The 19289-nt window shown below is 42.9% G+C and overlaps 1 protein-coding gene across 2 annotated transcripts in view; it reads left to right on the forward strand.

Annotated features, from left to right (window-relative positions):
* LOC117367244 (solute carrier family 12 member 9-like) overlaps positions 1-19289 on the forward strand; it is a 154406-nt gene that overhangs the window by 59527 nt on the left and 75590 nt on the right. For both annotated transcript variants that reach the window (XM_033959668.1, XM_033959669.1), the window contains one exon: positions 12617-12774. In XM_033959668.1, coding sequence (XP_033815559.1) covers positions 12617-12774 — 158 coding nt within the window. The remainder of the gene's footprint in view (positions 1-12616; positions 12775-19289) is intronic.

Genomic DNA, 19289 nt, shown 5'->3' on the forward strand with positions numbered 1-19289 from the left:
AACGGATGGGAAGCCATTGACATGACTTTAGGAGAGGGGTAATGTGAGTAAAGCGCCTCTCCCGGAATATGAGTCATGCAGCCGAATTCTGGACGGATTGGAGGGCAGCGAGATGGTTGAGATGGTGGCTGAACAAGCAGGGTCTACTTGTTTAATTTTTTGGGATTTAGCCCAGTCCTTTCCCCTTAGTAGCTCAGGTTACGTTCAGGTGCTCCAGGCACTTCCCTGTCCCTGTTGGATTCTCTGCTTGAGTTTGTGCCCGAAGCAACAGAGGGTTGAGTGACTTCTCCAAGGTCAGATCTGAACTGGACTCCCTGGTAGGATTGCCATATTTCTTCATTAAAAAAAAGAGGACACATGACCTACATTTCTTAGGCGCTGTTAGCCATGATTCTGTTAACAGCAACCTAGGTGTGATTGACACACGGCTGCCATCTGATATAGGTGCTGGCTCTATATGTTCTCTCTCTCCACATTATATAGTTAGAGGTAGAGCAATGTAGAAATCTACAGTAGATCACCCTCTCTTTCTCTGTTGTATTTTTGGGCACCTTCATAGCTCAACTTTGTGGGTGTCAAGATCTGCTTGTTTTGCTGCCCCCAGAAGCTGCCCCCCCCCCCCCGGGTGACTCCCAAATCTACCACAAAGTCAATCTGGCTCTGCCCCTTCCAACCTGTCTCCTGCCAACATTGCCCAGTTGTACCAATCCGGTCAACACAATGCATGTAGACCTTCCATGGAGACCAGGTTGTGTTCTGCTAAGATTTCTCTTATGAACCAAACAGACTGAGCTGCTTTTTGGTTCCAATGACACCTTCAGCTTTTACAGTGAAATTTCCTCTGGACGCCTGTTACTGTTCCAGCCTCCACTCCTGACTCAGGAAGGGCCTTCCAGGAAAATATATCTCTTTTTTCAGTTTGCTTTCTATCCCCCAAAGAGCTCAGAACGTGTTACAGATTGACAAACGGAATACAATGTAGACTTACACATTTTGCTTAGAATCTCTTAGGTTGATAGACTGGATACAATTGACAAAGCAAAAGAGCAATAATTCCACAACCAAATATCAAATATTACATTACATTACATTAGAGATTTCTATTCCGCCATTACCTTGCGGTTCAAGGCGGATTACAAAAGGTATAAAAATGGGGGTTACAAAAGATATAAAGAATGGGGATTACAATGGAAGAATAATAGTCATTTCTAGCGTTGTAAAGAGTAGATCATTTGTAGAGAGTTGTAAAGAGTCGATCAATTGTCATTTCTAGAGTTGTTAAGAGTAAGTGTTTTTAAGAGTAAGAGTTAAGAGTAGGTGTGGTTAGGACTGTTTCAGGAATTTCTTGAAGAGTATAGTTTTTATTTCTTTTCTGAAAATCTTGTAGTCTGGGGTGGTTAACAGTAGGTTGGAGATTTGGTTATCCAGTTTTGCGGCTCGAGTGGCTAGGAGGCCATCGTATTGTTTTGTCCGTTTTACTTCCTTGATCAGGGGAGGTGTGAATGGGGAGTGCGTTTTTCTATGTGGTTGAGGTTGCTTGGATGAGGCAATTGTTTAGGTAGGCTGGGCTGTTTCCATTTAGGGTTTTGAATATCATGCAGTAGAATTTAAATAATATTCTTTCTTGGATTGGTAGCCAGTGTGAGTTGATGTAGGCCTCTGTGATATGATCATGTTTCCTCAGTGAGTAGATGAGTCTCAGAGCAGTATTTTGGATTGTTTGTAGTTGCTTGGTCATCGTAGCAGGGCAGGGGAGGTAGAGGATGTTGCAGTAGTCTAGCAATCCTAGGATTAGGGATTGCACTATAAGCTGGAATTGTGTTCTTTCAAAGAATTTCCGGACTTGTCTCAGGTTTCTCATTATTGCGAAGGGTTTCTGTATGGTTTTATTTATTTGCAGTTGCATAGTACAGCATCTGTCTATTGTCACTCCTAGTAGTTTTATGGTGGTTTGGATTGGATAGTTGATTGAGTTAAGTTCTAAATTGGTTATAGTTGGGACTTTGTCATTTTTGAGGAGGATGAATTTAGTTTTATTTGGGTTGAGTTTCAGTTTGTGTTCTTTCATCCAGGTCGTAACTGTTTCTAGAGTTCGATGTATTATGTTTGTCATGGTGGTCTTTGGCTGATCATATGGTATGAGGATGGTGATATCATCCGCATAACTATAGGTGGTTATGCCTAGGTTATCCAGGTATGCTCCGAGAGAGGCAGTGTATAGGTTGAAGAGAGTAGGGGATAGTGGTGATCCCTGTGGTATGCCGCAAGGGTTTGACCAAGAATCTGATTTTTCTTTGTTTGATTTTACTCTGTAGATTCTGGATTTTAGGAAGCCTTCAAACCAAGAATATACTGTATCTGAGATACCTATTGCATCCAAGATTTGAAGAAGGATGTTATGATCAACTAGGTCAAATGCTGCAGTCAGGTCCAGTTGTATGAGAAGCATTTTTTTTCCTGTACTAAGATGTTGTCTGGCTGTGTCCATAAGGGAGCCTAGGAGTGTCTCTATGCTGAAGTTGGTTCTGAATCCAGATTGCATGGGGTGGAGTAGGTTATGGTCATCTAGATAGTTTGTGAGGAGTTTGGCTACTAGGCCTTCTGTAATTTTGACATATAGCGGTATTGAGGCAATGGGTCTGAAGTTGGATGGTTGGTCCGTTGGTCCGTTGGTCCTTTTGGGTCTTTTTGAATTGGGGTAATGATGATTTCGCTGAGGTCAGTAGGGAAAAAGCCATCTGTGAGTGTAGTTTGTATCCATTGCAGAAGTAGAGTACGGAATTTTACACTGGAGGTGGTAAGGAGATATGCTGGGCAGTGGTTGAGGTCACAGGAGGCGTGGCTGTATTTTTTGTAGAGTTTATTGAGTTCGGACCATTGTATGTTGGGGAATTGAGACAATGTTCTGTCCGCTGCAGTAGATTCTTTTTCTGTGGGGTGAGTTGTGATTTCGTTTCGGTGGGATGGGGTAAAGTTGAAGGTGGCTCTGGCGTTAGTGATTTTGTTCTTGAAATAATCTGCTAAGAGGGTAGCTGAGGGGGGTGGGGTGTTGTTAGTGGTCGTGTAGGGTTTGGTGTCAGTTAGGTCTTTTAATATTTGGAATAGTTTTTTGGTATCTTGGGTTTCTGTGCCTATAAAGTTTGTGTAGTGAGTTTTCCTCTTGTCTTTTAGTAGGAGTTTATATTGTTTGTTAATTTTTTTCCAGGCGGTTTTCGTTTGATCTAGGTTTGTTTTTCTCCATTTTCTTTCTAATCTTCTGCATTGTCTTTTAAGTTGGAGCAGATCGTTGTCAAACCATTGGTCTGATCTTCTACTGGTTCTAGTTTTGGTTTGTAGTGGGGCTAGTTCGTCCTGGATGTTGGTGGCTAGATTATTCCAGTGAGAGATGAAGTCTTTTGGGTCGCTGTCCTGGAGTGTTTCATCTATTTTGTCCAGAATACGGTTGGCTCGATATGTTTGCGTGAGGTGTATGTTATTTTTTTGGGATTTAGGTGTGGTTTTGTTCTTGGTCCAGTTAATGCTGAAATTGTAAGTGTAGTGGTCTGGCCAGAGGGATGGGGACCAGGTTCCATTGAGTGTTTGAATTACTGGGGTGGTTGGTTGGTGGGTCATGAAGGCTGCAATGTCAAGTTCTTTTTCATGAGTGGTTTGTGGGTTTAGGATTTGGAAGGATAAGGCATTGAGAAATGCTAGACAGTTTTTTGCTGGTGTGGATTTTGGGTCTTCTAGGTGGAGGTTTAGATCTCCTAGGATAAGGTTATATTCTGCTGTTAAGGAGTTTTGGTAAATTAAGTTTTCAAATTCAGGTCTCGCTGTGGTCCAGTTACCCGGTGTTATGTATCAGAGCATGCAGTTTAGTGAGTTTTTTAGTGTGGAGCTTGTGAGATGACAGGCAAGGAAGTCCATTTGTGTGGTGGATGATTTTTCTTGTATATTTAGGGTTAGTATTGAATATTTTGAATATTATTGCTTTATCAATTCAGTTGCACTAATAGATCATAAATGGAAGAAGGTAAAACCTCAGATCGTATTGCTACATCTCATAACAGCCAAAGGCAATATTGTGGTTTCAATTGTTGGTCCGTCTCCATCCCCTTAATGTGAATGTAATAATTCATTAAGTGCTGTAATTAATATTAAAAAAAGGTTTCAATGGATTTTATAATTTTGTATAAATAAAGTTAATGTGATTGTCAAAATTAATGATGAAATTGTATGAGGTCATATGAAAAATTCTGTGCAAGAATAGCAGTTTTGTTCTAAATAGATAAAGATTTCAAAATTTATCAGTTTAAAATATCAAAAAATTCCTAAAAACCACTTGTCTTGGTGACTTGCAATTTCTTAGGTTGATAGACATGTAGAGTTGAGTTTAGCCTACCATTTGGTCATTCTTAAGTGTTTACTAAGTTTGCATACAGAGGTGGGCTACCTAGAGATTTTTGGGGAAGAGATGTCTTTATTTTTCAGTTCAAAGAATTTTATTGCTTTTGAACATAACAAAAAGTACAAAGGAATTCATCGAAAACCAAAATCCAACTCCAATTGACAAGGCTTGCCACGTGGCGGGCCCGGCAAAGCTGTTGCCCTGATACGCCATGATGGTGTGTCTTGCATATCAGTGGAAACGTTGCACGCAGCTCCTATTTGGCGCTGTATCTGAACTTATTGATGTGTTGTTTTTTTAAAAATTCTTTATTACTAACAAAAAGTGCAACACAATATTCACATCAGTAATAATAAATAAGCACTAAATACAATCAGTATTAGTACAACATTCTATGCTCCCCCCCGGACGTGTCTGAATTAAATCAGTAAAAGAAGGCTAAACGAACTATTACAATATACTGATGTTTTCGACTGACTGTTCTGTCTTAATGATTATGATTACCTCCCGTAAGTGATCTGATTATTGTCCTGTCGCTCCTATCCTGCTTAGCCTTGTTCTTTACAATGGGTCACAACTGAGCCCAAATATGGTGCTGCTAAGAGATGTCTTTATTGCTCTCCTAAAGTTTAGAAGTCCATCGAGGGATCTGATATGGGAAGGCCGTTGATTCCACTAGCTTAGAAGAAAGTTCCTTTGATAATGAGGAAACAGTAGTCTGATAGCTTAAGAGATTACGTACAGTCGAAGGAAACACATTTTATAGCGCTTGGAGAAAATTTTAAATATTACTGTTCCACTCAGTGTCATCCTTGAAATCAGCACGTTTGATGAATTGTACTTCAGAGATCCAAAACTGCTCTCTTAAAATGAGGATTGCCTTCCCCTCTGAGATACTTGAATCTGCTCCACAGTAAGTCCCTAAAACAGTCATGCAAGAACTAAAATAGGTATTGCTTTAGACTTGGACATGGGCACCCTTTTGTAAAACTAGCTGCCAATAGACTTCGGCAAAAATTGGCTGGATAGTAAGAAATGTCTACCAGTGGTTCTGATTTGTTATGTTAGTATAAGGAGCTTTGAGGGGGGTGGGGGTGGAAGGGGTTTTTCTCCGTTGTTTTAGTTACATGACTGCAGATAAAAGCCAGATAGCCCATCCAATCTGCCCATCTGAAGAATCCACTCTCTCCTCTCCTCATAGGCTAAGACTCTTAACACTTTCATTGTGAGGTCATAGATCTTTATGGTTATAGAAACATGATGGCAGATAAAGGTCAAATGGCCCATCCAGAGCGTCTACTATCTCCTCTTCTCCTTATTGGCTAAGGCTCTTAACATTTGCATCTCCTCTTCCTATAGGCTAAGGCTCTTAACACTTGCATTGTGAGGTCATAGAACTTTCTGATTATAGAAACATGATGGCAGATAAAGGCCAAATGGCCCATCCAGTCTGCCCATCCACTATCTCCTCCTCACCCTATTGGCTAAGGCTCTTAACATTTGCATCTCCTCTTCCTATAGGCTAAGGCTCTTAACACTTGCATTGTGAGGTCATAGAACTTTCTGATTATAGAAACATGATGGCAGATAAAGGCCAAATGGCCCATCCAGTCTGCCCATCCACTATCTCCTCCTCACCCTATTGGCTAAGGCTCTTAACATTTGCATCTCCTCTTCCTATAGGCTAAGGCTCTTAACACTTGCATTGTGAGGTCATAGAACTTTCTGATTATAGAAACATGATGGCAGATAAAGGCCAAATGGCCCATCCAGTCTGCCCATCCACTATCTCCTCCTCACCCTATGGGCTAAGGCTCTTAACATTTGCATCTCCTCTTCCTATAGGCTAAGGCTCTTAACACTTGCATTGTGAGGTCAAAGAACTTTATGGTTATAGAAACATGATGGCAGATAAAGGCCAAATGGCCCATCCAGTCTGCCCATCCACTATCTCCTCCTCACCCTATGGGCTAAGGCTCTTAACATTTGCATCTCCTCTTCCTATAGGCTAAGGCTCTTAACACTTGCATTGTGAGGTCATAGAACTTTCTGATTATAGAAACATGATGGCAGATAAAGGCCAAATGGCCCATCCAGTCTGCCCATCCACTATCTCCTCCTCACCCTATGGGCTAAGGCTCTTAACATTTGCATCTCCTCTTCCTATAGGCTAAGGCTCTTTACACCTGCATTGTGAGGTCATAGAAACATGATGGCAGATAAAGGCCAAATGGCCCATCCAGTCTGCCCATCCACTATCTCCTCCTCACCCTATGGGCTAAGGCTCTTAACATTTGCATCTCCTCTTCCTATAGGCTAAGGCTCTTAACACTTGCATTGTGAGGTCAAAGAACTTTATGGTTATAGAAACATGATGGCAGATAAAGGCCAAATGGCCCATCCAGTCTGCCCATCCACTATCTCCTCCTCACCCTATGGGCTAAGGCTCTTAACATTTGCATCTCCTCTTCCTATAGGCTAAGGCTCTTAACACTTGCATTGTGAGGTCATAGAACTTTCTGATTATAGAAACATGATGGCAGATAAAGGCCAAATGGCCCATCCAGTCTGCCCATCCACTATCTCCTCCTCACCCTATGGGCTAAGGCTCTTAACATTTGCATCTCCTCTTCCTATAGGCTAAGGCTCTTTACACCTGCATTGTGAGGTCATAGAAACATGATGGCAGATAAAGGCCAAATGGCCCATCCAGTCTGCCCATCCACTATCTCCTCCTCACCCTATGGGCTAAGGCTCTTAACATTTGCATCTCCTCTTCCTATAGGCTAAGGCTCTTAACACTTGCATTGTGAGGTCAAAGAACTTTATGGTTATAGAAACATGATGGCAGATAAAGGCCAAATGGCCCATCCAGTCTGCCCATCCACTATCTCCTCCTCACCCTATGGGCTAAGGCTCTTAACATTTGCATCTCCTCTTCCTATAGGCTAAGGCTCTTTACACCTGCATTGTGAGGTCATAGAAACATGATGGCAGATAAAGGCCAAATGGCCCATCCAGTCTGCCCATCCACTATCTCCTCCTCACCCTATGGGCTAAGGCTCTTAACATTTGCATCTCCTCTTCCTATAGGCTAAGGCTCTTAACACTTGCATTGTGAGGTCAAAGAACTTTATGGTTATAGAAACATGATGGCAGATAAAGGCCAAATGGCCCATCCAGTCTGCCCATCCACTATCTCCTCCTCACCCTATGGGCTAAGGCTCTTAACATTTGCATCTCCTCTTCCTATAGGCTAAGGCTCTTAACACTTGCATTGTGAGGTCAAAGAACTTTATGGTTATAGAAACATGATGGCAGATAAAGGCCAAGTAGCCCATCCAGTCTGCCCATCCGCAGCATCCACTATCTCCTCCTCTCCCTATTGTCTAAGGACTGCATTGTAAGGTCATTGAGCTTTATTCTTATAGGCTAAGGGGCTTGTAATTGAACCTGCACAAATTGGCAGTTGGACGACCTAAAAGACAGGTCGTCCAAGTGCCGATAATCGAAACAGGTTTTTAGATCTATCCAGCTTTTTAGGCCTATGAATCCCGCTGTGCACCCAGAGCAGAAAGGGATGATTTTGAAGGACTGGTGAGGGTGAGATGTAGGCCTAGTCATACTGCAGGGATAATCAAAAGTTTTACCAGGCTGCCTGGATGGAACTTATATGTTGTGACTTAGGCAAGCTAAAAACAGGTCTAAGTGCCCAAAAGGTATCCAAAGTGACCAGACACAAAGTACAGACCCTCATATACTCCCCCAGTGATCACTGACACCCCCCACCATAAAAATTGGAATAAAAATGTACATACCTGCCTCCAGAACATCAGCACCTGGCATAGGAAAGCCTAGTAGATCTGCACACAGGTGGCTTAAGTAGTCTGGGGGGGGGGGACCCAGGCCCAGACCCATAAGCCACTCTAACCACATACATTTAGTCCACCCAAACCCCCCAAAACCCTACTGTACTGCCATATAAGTACCAACTGCAACCATAAGGGCTTTTGGGGTTGTAGACAGGTGGGTATAGTAGGTTTGGGGGGGGGTCAGGGGGTCTCATCATGACCTGCATGGGAGTTGTGGTGAGATGTTTATGTGGCACCCTTTTAGTGAAGTTCACAGTAGTGCCCTGTAACTGATCTGCACAATCTCTCCCACAACAACTGATCTCATAAATTGTGAGTTGCCAATCTCCAACTATGTAAGTTCCGCTCAATTTGAAGCATTTTTTTCTTTAATCATTGTAAACCGCATAGAACTTCACGGTCCTGCGGTATATAAACTCTTATTATTATTAGATGTTTGTTTGTGCATCTGCACGGGTCTGGTCGTGGGATCCCTCTCCACTGCCTTGATCCTCCGTGTGCATCAGTCAGTGGAAGTTGTACCACTATCAGCGAAAGCTCCACCGCAGGACTGAATTAAATACGGGGCTTCCGTGTATTTGTGACATCTTTGGTGTCAGGATGTTCTGCGGTGAGAACTGGTTTTAAAAAGTCCAGGGGGTGAGAAGAGTCCTTAAAATTTCCGAGGTCCTATAAGCAGAGGGCTGCTCCCTATTGCGGGGTGGGGGGAGAGGTGAGAGTGGGAAAACTGTGACTCCTTGCACCTCCCTTGAGAAATCAATATTTCAAGTTTCTTAGGTTTTTATTTACCGCCTATCAAGATTATCTAAGCGGTTTTTACAATCAGGTACTCAAATATTTTCCCTCTCTGTCCCGGCGGGCTCACAATCTATCTAACGTACCTGGAGCTATGGAGGATTAAGTGATTTGCCCAGGGTCACAAGGAGCAGCACGGGGTTTGAACCCACAACCCCAGGGTGCTGAGGCTGTAGCTCCAACCACTGCGCCACACGCTCCTGAAAGTGAGACAGTTGAATATTCATCTGATTGCCCCTTCAAAGCGTATGTGCAGGGCCAGGGCCTGCTGTTCTCATGAAAAGAGACGGGGCAGCTCTCTGTGTCCTTCGGAGCCTCTAGTCCAGCCTCATTTTTTTTCTGTCTCTTTCCAAGTCTGGTTTCGTACTTGCTCTGTCTGTACTGGAACTTTATTATAATAATAATAAATATTAAATTTATTTTTATATACCGCCAGACCTGGGAGTTCTAAGCAGTTCACAACAATTGAACAAGATACAAACAGTACAAGTTATATAAAAACAGCAATTAAAAGCCAGTAAACAGGGAAATACATAAAATTATAAAATGCATAGAAAGAATGCGGAGAATTTTACAAAGCAAAATATAAAAAGATCTGTTTTCTAAAATCCAGATAAGGAGAGGCCTCTAACACACACCGGGCAAGCCAAATATTTAGTTTGGCTGCCTGAAAGGCAAAGATTCTTTCCCAAAACCTTTTATAATGCCAAATTTAATTGAGGGATAGGCGAACAGATGCAATCTTCGAGCTAACTTAGATTGAAGTGAGAGTTTAGGTAACTCGGAAGCAAATGGCAGCCAATGGAGTTTTGGATAGAAAGGGGTGATGGGTCCCCATTTCTTTAGGCCATAAATAAGGCGGACAGCCGTGTTCTGGACCACCCTTAATTTTCTAGTAGTTTTCTTGGGAGCACCTACATTTATAATACGCAGGATAGAGGATTGGACTATGTTTAAAATCGCTCCCTCCGGTGCCATGGTCAGAGCAGTTTGTGCTGGGTTTCTACTTTCCATATCTCAGGATGGTTTCTGAGCTCCAACCCAAACTAGAGCAACACCTGGAAAGTACCCAAATCATTTTATCTCCTGTGCTTTTCTGGGGGGAAACTGCCCTAAAGTCCACAGGCCACTCGGTTATCTCCTCTTTTCCAAGATCAGCTTTTGGACTTCTTTTCGCCATCAGGGATTATTTCTTGCACCCATCCTATTTAACATCTTTGTGTCCCCGTTAGCGATGTGGTCAGTCTTGAGTGTGTTTTTGGACTCCAAACTTTCTTTTAAATCTTATACCTCATCTGTGGTCAGTGCTTGTTTTGGGGTTTTTTTTTAAGCTGCGCCTAATTGAGGGTCAGATGCCCAAAAGCCACCGTGCTGGCAACATTTCATTTAGACTGGTTTTAAAGAAACGTTATTCTGAGGCCAATGCACAGAGGCTTCCTGCCACTGCTTTACCAAGCATGGAAAGCAGTGACCGAAAGTCCCATGCTAATGAGTTCATTAGTATTAAAGCAAACTCATTAGCAGATTTCATGCCTTGCTCAGAATAATGGGCTGCACAAAACCCCAGTAAAATTACCGACATGCTCAGAGCTGTCTGTTGGGCCCCCACCTCCACCTTTACTTTCCTGTCAGTTCCTGAGCACTGATTAGCTCAGGCACTGAGAAGATCATCAAAGCACACCCTCAAACCAAATTAAAAATCCCCCTTGCCCTCCTGAGCTCAGACATCTGTGGTTCAGTGGACCTCAGCATAATCCAACCCGACCCCAATTCCAAATTCCCCACCTCTCAGCCCAAAAGATAAAATCCCTGTTGGGCCGGTGGATCTGACCCAACTCCGATGCATCCTACCCCAGGATGCACCAGACAGGGGTAGGGTGCCGCCATTTTGAAGAAGCTAGTCTTGAGGCACCGTTTCTACCACTAGGAAAGGTATGGGGGGAGGGGTCTGGATCGTTTCTTTAGTTTGAGGATCCAGGAGGTAGGCTGTTGAGCTGGGCCTGACCTGACCCATTGAGGATTGGGGTCAGGTTGGTTCCAGTGGACCACCAGGGATTTTATCTTTTTGGCTGAGGTGGAATCATTATTGGTGTCAAGATGAGCCAAGCGGGGGTCCTCTAAACCACAGATCTTTGGCCTTGGGAGGGCAGGGGAGTCCATTGGGCCACCAGGGATATTTGAAGACTAGAGCCTGGCACTTACACATGTAACTGTCAGTAATGTAGCTGCAACATATGTCGTGTCAAGGAGAACTGGTCGCTAAATTAGCTATTGTATTGTGTGTGATTGTTTTATGTATGTTGTCATGATGATGATGTTGTATGAATTTGTTGTGACCCGCTTAGAGAGAGGCGGGATACAGATAAATGAACTATAAACTATTGGCGCCAATTACGATTCTCTAAACTCGGCATCAGCTTCTAGACTTGTGTTTTAAGCCTTTTACTAATGAGGCCCCCGTGCTCTTGTATAGTTCAAAATGAAATGATAGGATAGTGGAGATGTAGAAGGAAGCAGATGGCAATTCTTGAACAAGAGGGAGAAACCTTTACGCTGACCCAAAGAGACTGACTGTTCTGGGATTATAGTGTTACCCTAGACATCCACTAATCTCTGCCTGTTGCTGCTGACCTGGGTTAACTCCCAGTTTTATTTACTGTGGTATTCTGACCCACTGGACGTGTCATTAAAAATATGCACTTTCTAAGGGGATCATTACTTTACTCTCTGTTAATCTCCTTTTACAAACCAACTGTAATCACTTTATTACTCCCAGAACATTTCAGTGGCATAACACAATGAAGAAGACACGTTCAAAGAAGAGCGACCAAGATGATAAAGGGGATGGAACTCCCCTCGTATGAGGAAAGACTAAAACGGTTTGGGCTCTTCAGCCTGAAAAAGAGACGACTGAGGGGAGATAGGATTGAAGTCTACAAAATCCTGAGTGGAGTAGAACGGGTACAAGTGGATCGATTTCTCGCTCCATTAAAAATTACAAAGACTAGGGGACACTCGATGAAGTTACAGGGAAATACTTTTAAAACCAATAGGAGGACATTTTTTTCACTTAGAGAATAGTTAAGCTCTGGAATGCATTGCCAGAGGTTGAGGTAAGCGAGGATAGAGTAGCTAGTTTTAAGAAAGGTTTGGACAAGTTCCTGGAGGAAAAGTCCATAGTCTGTCATTGAGAAAGACATGGGGGAAACCACTGCTTGCCATGGATTGGTAGCATGGAATGTTGCTACTCCTTGGGTTTTGGCCAGGTACTAGTGACCTGGATTGGCCATTGTGAGAACCATTGGTCTGACCCAGTAAGGCTATTCTTATGTTCTTTTGTAACATAAAGACCCAACTGGTCCATCCAGTCTGTCTAGCCGTACACACTCTATAAATTCATGATTTAATTTAAATGGTCCTTTTTAAAAAATATTTCTGGGCCAGAAACCCAGAGCTCCGCCTGGTACTGTGCTTATGTTCCATCTACTGTCAAAGCTCACTCTATCCCATCTAAGCGAAACCCTCCCCAGTCCATCCTCAACCTGTGTTTTCCTCCATACAGGACACTTCTGCAAAATGACTATGGCTTCCTGCGTGATATTAACATTTGGCACCCGTTTGTCACCATTGGGATCTATTCTTCCACGCTCTCTGCAGCCATGAGCAATTTGATTGGAGCTTCTCGGATTCTCTACGCCCTGGCCAAGGACGATCTGTTTGGTGAGTGCTCTTTCACTTCTATCCTGTTGCCAGTAAGAGATATCTGTGGCTTCGTGAGCAGTGTTGGCAGGTGGTGGTCAGTGTAGCCTGGACATGTACTCTTTCCTTTGATCTTACAGGACCTCTGCCAGGGTTTACCAACATATGCTGCAGGATCTGATGCATGTGGAGTTGGTGTCTTTATAGCAGACATGTTATGAACCACACAAAAATCACTCCTTGTGAAATAGCACAAACCAGCGCCAGAAAAAGTGATTTAAAGTGAAAGAAAAGCCTCAGACTCACAGAGAGGTATAACCATTCTCTTCCACCCAAGCATCACTGGCAAAAAACTTTCGCATAAAACTAATTACTGGCCGGTGGGAGCTTGAAAATAGTCAGCAATAACTAGAGCAAGGACCATTTTTTCTTCATCGTTTACATATCAAGCTGCCAGGTGGTGAGAAACCTTTCCAGTTACTCTTAAACACTTAACACTTGATGAAAAATTTTGCAAGCATTTAAAGTCATTTTTTATTTCAGAAATTTATTACTTGAGTATAAGGTGCTATGGAATATGTTTTCTATTTTTTTTCGTAGAAACATGCAGTCAGATAAAGGCTAAATGGCCCATCCGCCGCATCCACTATCTCCTCCTCTCCCTATTGGCTAAGGCTCTTAACATTTGCATCTCCTCTTCCTATAGGCTAAGGCTCGTTACACCTGCATTGTGAGGTCATAGAGCATTCTGGTTATAGAAACATAGAAACCTGATGGCAGATAAAGGCCACATGGCCCATCCAGTCTGCCCATTCGCAACATCCACTATCTCCTCCTCTCCCTAAGTTACAGTTATTTTATTTGATATACATTTGATATATCGCCATCTTGAATTCAGGCACAGTTCTTGTCTCCACCACCTCTACCGGGAGACCATTATTTCTCCAGATCCTATCACCTCTTAATTTCATCCTATGCCCTCTCATTCCGGAGCTTCCTTTCAAATGAAAGAGTCTCAACTCATAGCTGTTTTTTGTTATAAACCTCCATGAACCCTTGGAGGTTTTGGCAGGTATACATGTTGTATGGGGCTCATTTTCAAAAAATAAAAATGCTCCAAATAAAGGGTATAAAGGGGAAGATAGACATTTTTCTGACCAAAACCTTCCAAGTCACTATTTTCGAAAGCCCTTCTTCTAGACAGATTTCTATGCTAGTCCACCACAGTTCATCTACATGTCAAGGGGGCATGTTAGAAGCATGCTCTGGGCGGAACTAGGGTGGGCTTATGATTTGGATGCTCTTCTGCAACAAGAGAACATTTTAGAAAATGTCCAGAGCACAAACCTGGTGCTAAACCTGCTTTAATAACGAATAAGTGCCAAAAAAGGTGCCCAAACTGATCACTGGAGGGATGAAGTTATGACCCCCCTTTACACACACACTTTTCCAGGGGTCACTGACCCTTCCCATCTCCTAGAGATGTGAATGAAACTGTACATACCTGCCTGTGTATAATAGCTTTTGATGTTATGGCCAGCAAGCCTAGTAGGCGGTAGAGTCAACCACAGTGATAAAGACTCGAGGCCATATCTCACTCTAACTACTACGGTCATGGTGGAATATGTGAGCCTTCCAAATCCCACCGTACTTACTTATAGGTGACAACTGCTGGCATAAGGGCTATTGGTAAGAGATACAGTTGGGTCCAGTAGGTTTGGGGTGTGGTTTGGAGGGTTCACCATTCATTATAAGGGGCTTATGGTGAAACGTGTACCTGGGCCTTTTTATGTGAAGTTCCCTGCAGTGCCCCCTAAGGTAGATGTCTGTCTGGCCAGTCTACTACCAAGGCTGGCCCCCCTCCTACATCCCAATGGCTTGTTTTGTGCTTTTTTGAAAATGGTTCAAAAAGATAGACGCACTGAGGACAAGCACTTCTGAGAGATGGACATTTTTGAATCAAAAGGATGTGTTTCTGTTTTGAAAATGGTCAGGTTTGCTACTGGATTTTTGTGCATGTTTCGTAACACATCCAAACTTAGATCTGGATGTATTGCCCCAGGTACATTAGATCAGTGTTTTTCAGCCGCGAGATGTTGCCTGGTGTGCCGCAGGGCCGCCATCAGGGCAGTACTACCAGTCCTGCATTCAGGGGCCCGGAGCTGACAGGGGGCCCGAGGCAGGGGCGCCAGTAGCTCGCCAAGGCAAAGTGAGTCGATCACCCAGGACTCACTTTGTCTTGGCGATCTAATCTATTGAGCCGATAAGTCTTCTTCTCCCCGACGTCAATTCTGCAGTCGGAGAGGAAGTTCGGGCCAGCCAATCGCTGCCTGGCTGGGCGGAACTTCCTCTCCGATTGCAGAATTGACGTCAGGGAGAGCATGCGTCGGCGTCGGCTTTGGGGCCTGTTATCCATTGGTGGGTCCTGTTCCCCGATGGCAGCGGCAGTGGCAGTGGCTTGGGGAACGGCAGGGAGAAAGAAAGAAAGGGGGCAGGCAGGGAAACAGAAGGAAAGAAGAGAAACAGAAAAAAAGAAAGAAAGGTCAGGGAGAGAGGAAGAAAAAGTTGGGGGAGGGAATGAGGTGTGGAGGAGAGAAAGCATACAGGCTGATAGAAGGGAAGAAAGATTGGATGCACAGTCAGAAGAAGAAAGTGCAACCAGAAATCACCAGACAAGGTAGGAAAAATGATTTTATTTTAAATTTAGCAAAGTGGAGGCAGTATTACCACAGTTTTCAAAGGAATTTGCCCAAATAACTTAATAGTTAACTGGGTAAATTCCCAGAGATGAAAACTTCCCTTCACTTACTATGCACAGTTCTGAATTTATATCTGCTGTCTATATTTTACAATATGGTCACCTTTTACTAAACCGCAATAGTGGTTTTTAGCGCAGGGAGCCTATGAACGTCAAGAGCAGCGCTGGGCATTCAGCGCAGCTCCCTGCGCTAAAAACTGCTATTGTGGTTTAATAAAAAGGATGGAGGGTATATTTGTCTATTTTTGTATGCTATAAAAACCAAATACAGAGAGAGACTGAGAGCTGTTGACGAAGAGCTACGTGTGTGTCTTTCTTCGATTCCAGGCAGAATATCAGCTTTGTGTTCAGCCAAAAAGGCCCAGGTTTTGCACTGAATAAAGTATTTTATAATTTTTCACTATTCTGTTTACTTAATATTTCATAATAAAGTAATTATAAAATACTTTCTTTGTGTTTATTTGATTCCTATTCAAGAGAATTACTTTATATATAGTCAATATAGGCACAGAGTTAAATTTTTTAACATTTTCTAATGGTGGTGTGCCTCGTGATTTTTTTCATGAAACAAGTGTGCCTTTGCCCAAAAAAGGTTGAAAAACACTGCATTAGATAGATTGTGAGCCCACTAGGACAGACAAGGAAAAATGCTTGAAACCTGAATAAATTCATGCAAACCCCTGGGAGAATGGTATAGAAAACTGAACAAATAGTGTGAAGAGTTTCAGCCTCTGTAACCAGAGCTGGTATTGTGACATCATAATGCCTCATTCCACCAATAAGAGCCAACCTCATCAGTGATGTCACAATAGCTGAATTGTCCTACACTTGGCTCACTTTTACTACATTTTGATTTCTAGAGTGGTGCAGTGGTTAAAGCTACAGCCTCAGCACCCTGGGGTTGTGGGTTCAAATCCCACGCTGCTCCTTGTGAGCCTGGACAAGTCACTTAATCCCCCCCTTGCCCCAGGTACATTAGATAGATTTTGAGCCCCCCAGAACAGACAGGGAAAAATGCTTGAGTACCTGAATAAGTTCATTTAAACTTCTGAGCTCCCCTGGGAGAACAGGATAGAAAATTGAATAAATAAAATATGGCCAATGCCTTTCCACATCAAGTAATGTTTTTCGTTAAGTGCTTAAAATAATTACATTTAAAATACTGAAAGTGCCACAGATGCTGCAGAAATCCATTTTTAGGTGCATCTGAAAGCATCCCTTCACCACCACACCAAATTTATACCCCAAATGCACTGAGAGAAAACCCTCACTCTTTGGGAGAGGCCACCTTGGTCCCAGATTTGCTCAATCTGATCACCCATTTGCTTGTCTTCTGCCATTTGAATGGTGTGTTTTAAAAACACTCTGCTTAACTACTGCTGAGATTAACTCAGTGAGGAAGGATCCAAATATGTCCTGGAAACCTAGAAAAGAGCCTATCATTGAAATTGAAATAGCTACTGCATAGCAAAGGAGTGGGTTGTAGGTTTATAAGAGGCTCAGAGGGGCGGAGAAAGCGTTTCTTCTGATAAAACTAGAGGGAGGAAGACTGGTGGCTCTGCTGCCTGGAATAGGTACCCAGCGGGAGCAGCTTCTGGGCTAGATCTGTTTCGATCTTCACCCTGAAAGTTTAAGCATAGCAGTGAGTGTGTTGGTGATCCCCCATCCTCTGGGACTTTGCTCTGCACCACTAACTCTCTTGTGCGTTTGTACCTCTGGAGTTACACACGTATTGCCCTGGCTTCACGAGGCCTAAGCCAAGGAGCGCACCACCTTTGGGCCTGATACCTTCTCATTATCGCTGTGTGAATTCTTCCCTCGCTCTTCTCCTCGCTTTTCTACTGAAGACCACTTGGTCCTGATTAAAGGGTCCTCAGACAGATTGCCTATCGTGCTTACTTCAAATTCACATGATTTATTGGCTCTCTGTTTCAGTGCTATTATCTAGATAAAGGAAAAAAAATAAGTTTAGTTCTCTGTCTGGAACAGTCTTTCCTCAGCTTCACCGTTCTTCATTTTAATCTGGCATGCCCATTGACATCGGGTCCAGAGTAAAATGACAAGTCCATAGATAAAACCAGGGCTGGCTCAGTTTTCACTTTAAGGGATGGAAGGGTTTTGGATGGGAAAGAGTCAGCCCTTTTTGGTCTCAAGAGCAACTGTGATGTTTAAAAAGTCTTTACACCGATGTCTGTGGAACAAAATTCAGCATTGGTGGCAAAGTCCTCCCCTGCCCACATATTTTTATCTTGAATGTATTGCCCACCCCACCCCCTTTTCTAGGTTGCTTCTTCAGATCCTTCCTCACTGAGTTAATCTCACTGATAGTTAAGCTGAGTCTTTTAAAAATACACAGTTCAGATGTTTGACCAGGCTAAGCTGGAACCACTGATACGAAACATTCAGAGATGCCAAAGGAAACCCACCCCAAGGAGTGAGACTGAAAACCACTGACGGCCAGATTCTCAAAACTAAAATCCGCCTTTAATGTGTTTGCTAAACTGGTTTCAGCCCTAATCAACCTGGGTTTTGCAAGTCACCTTGTATACAAACGGCACTCCTCGGCCTCAGCCTCACCTCACATATTGACACATTGATCAAGACAAACCAGCTATTTTGCTCTCATTAGATCTAGCTGTAACCTTTTGATTTAATTGATCATGTAGTCTTACTTTATAAGACTTCGATCCATTGGTGTAGCTTAGACAGGCTTAGATTGATTTACCCACAGTCCTTTGGACAATGTAATTCATATCCTTTTTACTTAGGAGTGATTCAAGGGTCTATCTTAGCACCATATTAAATATATTTCTGGCTCCATTACTTTGAGCTTATCCAAACCCTTGAGTTGAGAGCTTTTGCATAAGCTGAGGATATCGAAATACTGACCACCCTAAATCTTAACAATTTACTGGAAATTATTACCTTCAGTTCTAAATTGCCATAATTGCAGAATAGCTCTTGACTAATTAGATGAAAGTGAGTCCTGAGAAAACTAAGAAGGAATCCCAGTCTGCTTATATCTGCAGTCTTTATTGCGGTGCTTTGAAATCTTTTTGTGGCTGTGACCCTATGATTGTGGCCAAATAAAATTCTGTGACCCCCCCCCCTGGAGGTGCAAAGTAGTGATGCATCTATGGAGAGTCACCTCAGAAATCTTTGTGGATATGGATCCATTCTGTGGTTTTGAATAACACTGATTACTGAATTTCTCTATTTAAAGACCCTACAGACTCTTCAAAATATGGCAGTAAAAGTCATCAAAGGGGTAACACCCTTTTTAATTATGAACACTGTCTTCCTGCTCCTTATGGGATTACATACAAGATTCTAATGCAGAATAAGAAACTTCACTGGCTTCCAGTAATTTCCAGGGTCCATTTTAAATGCGCCTGCCTAGCTTATAAGATCCTCCACGGCATCCTCCCTCCCCCTAATTCCACTGTCTTGGAACTCCTTGAGTCCTGATATCACCAGATCCACCCAAAATCTTAAACTATCCTTCCCCTCACTAAAAGGTATCTTCTGTGCGGGAAAATTAGGGAAATCTCTCTTCTTCAGAATCATCTTACTGCCCCACTACGGAATCTGGGCTCCTTTCAACTATTCCGAAAGCACCTGAAAACTAGGCTATTCACAAAAATGTAAGGCTCTCTTCCCCCTTATACTCATCCTCCAACCCCATTATGCTGTTCCTTCCTTATGTTAAGCTTATGTAAACCATATAATTATGGAGAGGATGTGGTATATAGACTGAGAGGGGTATAATCGAAAGGGA

This window comes from Geotrypetes seraphini, chromosome 9 (assembly GCF_902459505.1).
Source record: "Geotrypetes seraphini chromosome 9, aGeoSer1.1, whole genome shotgun sequence".
NCBI classification, from domain to species: domain Eukaryota; kingdom Metazoa; phylum Chordata; class Amphibia; order Gymnophiona; family Dermophiidae; genus Geotrypetes; species Geotrypetes seraphini.